This window comes from Aplysia californica, unplaced genomic scaffold (genome assembly GCF_000002075.1).
Source record: "Aplysia californica isolate F4 #8 unplaced genomic scaffold, AplCal3.0 scaffold00534, whole genome shotgun sequence".
NCBI classification, from domain to species: Eukaryota; Metazoa; Mollusca; class Gastropoda; order Aplysiida; family Aplysiidae; genus Aplysia; species Aplysia californica.
In genome coordinates, this window is record NW_004797804.1 from 128,051 (window position 1) to 132,718 (window position 4,668).

Here is a 4,668-nt window from a genome sequence, read left to right on the forward strand (position 1 = left end):
GGGGGTAAGTGTTTAACGGCGCTCACAACTGCATGAGGTCATATGAGCGCGAGGGACACACGAAAAATGTTCAATTGGTAGGAAATTTTGAATTTTGCCCGATGGCGGCCGAAGCTTACTCATATCGATTTTAGACAGGCAAAGGATCTTTAATGTGCGCAACTTGCAGACGGACCCTCCGAGATTTTTCACCCTTGTCCAAGAAGGCTAGGTGTAGATCTTTCCTACCAGAAAGTGTGGCGGAAAGACAGCACTAAGAAGGAGACAAGAAGTAGCATTTTTAGAAATTATGTTTTAACAACGAATCTATGAGAGGTGTTCAGCGATCTTTTTTATTTCTTTTTTCTGTTCCCTCTGTTTTCTTTTTCTTTTTTTTTACAATGGAAGGTAGTATTCAAGTTAATGTGTGCTTGTTTAGGTGTTTGTTAATGTACACTTGTATGCGAGAGAGAGAGAGAGAGAGAGAGAGAGAGAGAGAGAGAGTAGTAACGCGTTGATGGAGCTAGCCTATGCAAGCCACACCACTGCAAGCACACACTGCGGGTGAAGCAAGAGAGGGCCACGGTGTGCTGCAGACTTCAATCTAGCCCCAAGCCTAGCTACACGCACGTGTAATGTGACATGCGCAGGCCTGCCACAAGGTCAAAACCCATGTTCGTGGGTACTTGTGGCAAGAGAAACTACCCATAAATAAAAACCGCTGGATTAGTCCACAACTGCTTACTTCCCTTGCATTTCTGATTTAACAGGGATCTGATATAACCGGACGTTTTCTCTGGTCCCACCATCCCTGTTATATCAGGTTTCCACAGTGGATCTACATGAAGTTATTGTTTGATATCACAAAAAAGAGGCAAGGACAGTTTGAATCTCTCAGACATTGTTATAAATTGTCGTAACACTAAGTCTTAAAGAAATTGTAAAGCAAGACTGCATGTGTGTCTTCACAATACATTCACTTCTTAAGTTGGACAAAGAAATTTGCTCTCGTAGCATAATTCTGTGATTAATATGATGTTGACCAGGGATAACGTGCTAGACTAACAACGAAACTACAACCATTGTTGCGATATGAAATGACTAGACAGCAAACGACATGAGTTAAATCCGTGAAAATCTTGCCGCTTATTTAAAATTCTTAAATAATTTCCCTCGTTTTCGTTTATTGTTGATTTTCAGTTTTCTTTTCTTCCTTCTCATCTACCCACCTATCCCCAACCCTTTTTTCCTTTTTTTCTTTCCGTTCTTTTTGTTTTTATTTGTGTGCTAATTTTTGATATCGTTATACAATCTCAGCAATTCTCGTTCAATAGGTTTAGCTTGTACCTACCATTTTGTACCTCCTCTTCTCCTCCCCAAACAAAGATGCACACACTCACACACACACACACACACACAGAGACACACACACACACACACAGACACACACACACACACACACACACACACACACACACACACACACACACACACACACACCGCACTTAATCGGCGACGAAATCAACCTCGCGTCGCCTAATGACGTAGCCCATCACGAGCGGAGGGGCAAAGCGGGCGCACCACGGCGCGGACAAAAGCCCAAAGAGGAAGTGCAATATCTTGGTAGTACAGAATCTTTGGTACAAGTACAAGTACAAGCGCTGCTGAAATATATACGCGCATGGGGTTGCAAGAGTGAATCATCTTGTAGAGTAGGCCTACGACCTTTTGGTGTACATACACGTACGATGCACTCTCAGCGTAGTTTATCTAGTAATGACAGGTAGTCTGAGGTAATAACTATGGAATAATAAACTGGCACGTTTCCACCTCTGCTTCGATGACCAATGTGTGCGTAGTTAGGTGCTTAAACCCATAATCCCTACAAACTGTTTCTAATAAATATTAGACTCTTACTCTTATCCTATAAAAAACAACAACAACAACAACAACCCCCACCAAAAAACAACAACAACAACAACAAAAACAAACAAACAAACTGTTGGACGTCATGAATGGATAACCTATTTACTCTCTATGTAGGTTGGCCTAGCGTGGTTTCAGTCTCAGCCAAGGTCTGTATTATCAAGAGCAGACTTTAATAAGATAATTGTGATTTTCCGGCTTGAAAGTGAATGCAAGTGCATTATTTAACTCTCCAATCAACACAAACTGCATACAATATATTGAACCGTATTAAATAAATAAATTTATAAAGTGGACTGGTTGTTAATGTTACTGAACCGTATTAGATAAATAAATATAAAGTGGACTGGTTGTTTTGTCTCTGTTATATCACAATTAATCTCAACAGGATGCGCCCAGCTGAAAGACCGAGTGTCTCTATAAATTATTATTATCATTCTCACTTGGGAATCGAACTCACGTCTTTTGAATACTGTAAAGCCCCCCCCCCCCCCCCCCCCACTTACGTTTTAAGCATAATATTATAACAACCCTCGACCATCATGTTTCTCAAAACAGGGTTTTCATAAGCTCCGAATCGCTAAATTGTACAAGTCTTTAAGATGAGCAACTTAATACTAGTTATAGTGGTGTTGGATTGCCACACTTTCTACTTTTAGAGTGCGGAATGCAACATTATGAATGGCTACGTTTACTGTGAATTTGATTGGTCAAAAGAAAGTCAGAAGCGCCAGGCAGACGCGTGTGAATTCTGTCACCTGGAGACAGGAACGAATTCTTATCTCTCTTTTCAGTAGTTTGAGTGTCGAACTGCGCCTTGCCTAGCTAGCACCAACCACTTTTATCTCACTACTTCTATTTCCTGTGTCCGGTTCAGGAGCTCAAAGATCAGTAGATGGACGTCAATCTGTGTGCCACATTGCATACTTAGAGGATGATTATAATACTATGAAAGTAGTGTGTTTCGTTCAAGGCAGAATAACGAGTTTTTCGTAAAGAAAGAATAACATGTTGAATTCTGAGGGTTTTTTTGTTGTGCAGTTTTTTCAGTTGACGGAGCCTGCTTTTCAAGGAATTTGAAACCTGTGTGAAAACAAATCGAAAAAAGAAGAGAGTCGAGGGGTGCTAAATTAACATTTCGACGCTGTTTCAAATAGTACTGAAAACATTGTTTTCAGGCTTAGCTCTTAGGTTTCAGAGAGGCTTACTACAAGATAAGATAACATTCATTTTACGCCTACAGAATAACAACGCTTATTCTCGTAGACAAAGGTCCATTTCTTTGGAGTTGACACCGACTCTTGTTGTGCACGCATTCCGCTTCAGGATCGATTTGTTACTATTTTTCTAACCCGACAGAGCATCATGAGTGTCGTATTCGTTTGCCTTTTTATTCATATGCCTAATTGCGTCACAGAACCAGATAGTAGATAGGCTACTGGAGAAAAGATAAAATCTCGAGCCTATTATAAGTGCGACCGCCGAATATATTCAAGGTTACAATATTATTATCTCAATGTGAAATCTGCTTTTCCTCATTGCCCATTGTGTACGACTGTTTTGTCTCTGGAAGCCGGTGGTGTCTCTATCGTGTAGGTTCTTTGCCTTACGGTAACTTTTGTTTCCGAGATGGAAAACCAAGGCGACAAGACCACAAGAAAGACATCCCTGAAAGCATGTAGTAAGAATGCTGAAACATCTCCACAACACTTGCTGAAAGCGAAATCTAGGATAGCATATGTGAAGTCTTCAGGATTATCATGCTCAGTTTGCGCCTCGAGACTGTGTCATCTGCCTTTATGGAATTCTAGCTGGACTGCACACTTGTTGCGAACAATTCCAGGAAAGCAAGCGCAGAGGTCTATAGTGCTTGACTTCGTGTTCAAAACCCTTTTCTCCCTTGTCCTGCTTTTGATGCTCGTCCAGCCTGGCTCAGCTGAGATCTTAGCGTACAGGGGAGGGAGAGACGCGGTCAAAAGTCTTTGTGAAGCGCAGTGTCATTCCTGGTGCATGGATGCTGTGGTGAGTAGAGGAGATTCATGCCATAATACAGATCTATAAGGTTGAACGATTTGTTTGTATGTGAAAGCGAGTAGATCTCTACGTGTACCCTATCGACACGAAGGCCATCTTTGTGTGTTGGTGTGAAAAAAAAAGTAAAACAGACAGCCATACAGAAATAAGAGAGGGGTAGTAAACCTAGAGATAGCTTGATGGACGAAATAGTTTACGATAAGTAAATATCAATGACATTTCTTAAGCGGATAGCGGATATTATATTATAATGTATTTATTTTTATACACGAAGAGGCTTAGTGATACTGATATGATATGCATCGCGTGGCACCTTTGCCAGTTTCATGGCACTTTGATGAAAGTACTTCCTTACCAATTTCGTTTCTGGGATTGCTTACGATAGAAATGCTTGATCACGCGGCACCTGGCATTGAAGCTGAAATTTTTGGCTCAGAGGTTAGCGTACTTCTACTTTATTTCATACTGAGGCCAGTCTTATGCCTTGATGTTATCGGTCCACACTTTCCTTTTTTCACCCCCAAATTCTTTTGCCAAACATCTTGTCTTCGACTTCAAGTAATTCCTTTATAACGGTCTGGTTGCGTTTTATTTGACCGTCAGCTGTGCATTATGTGGTTGGAGTAACGGTGAGCTCTTGTCCTAACCCAGCTCTCTCTCTCTCTCTCTCTCTCTCTCTCTCTCTCTCTCTCTCTCTCTCGCTCTCTCTCTCTCTCTCGCTCTCTCTCT

General features: G+C 41.3%; 1 protein-coding gene across 1 annotated transcript in view; it reads left to right on the plus strand.

Annotated features, from left to right (window-relative positions):
• Nucleotides 1-2,740: 2,740 nt before the first annotated feature.
• Nucleotides 2,741-4,668, plus strand: part of LOC101850746 — an 8,703-nt gene continuing 6,775 nt past the window's right edge. Inside the window, exon 1 of the mRNA XM_005106451.3 lies at nucleotides 2,741-3,927. Coding sequence (XP_005106508.1) covers nucleotides 3,535-3,927 — 393 coding nt within the window. The 5' untranslated portion in view covers nucleotides 2,741-3,534. The remainder of the gene's footprint in view (nucleotides 3,928-4,668) is intronic.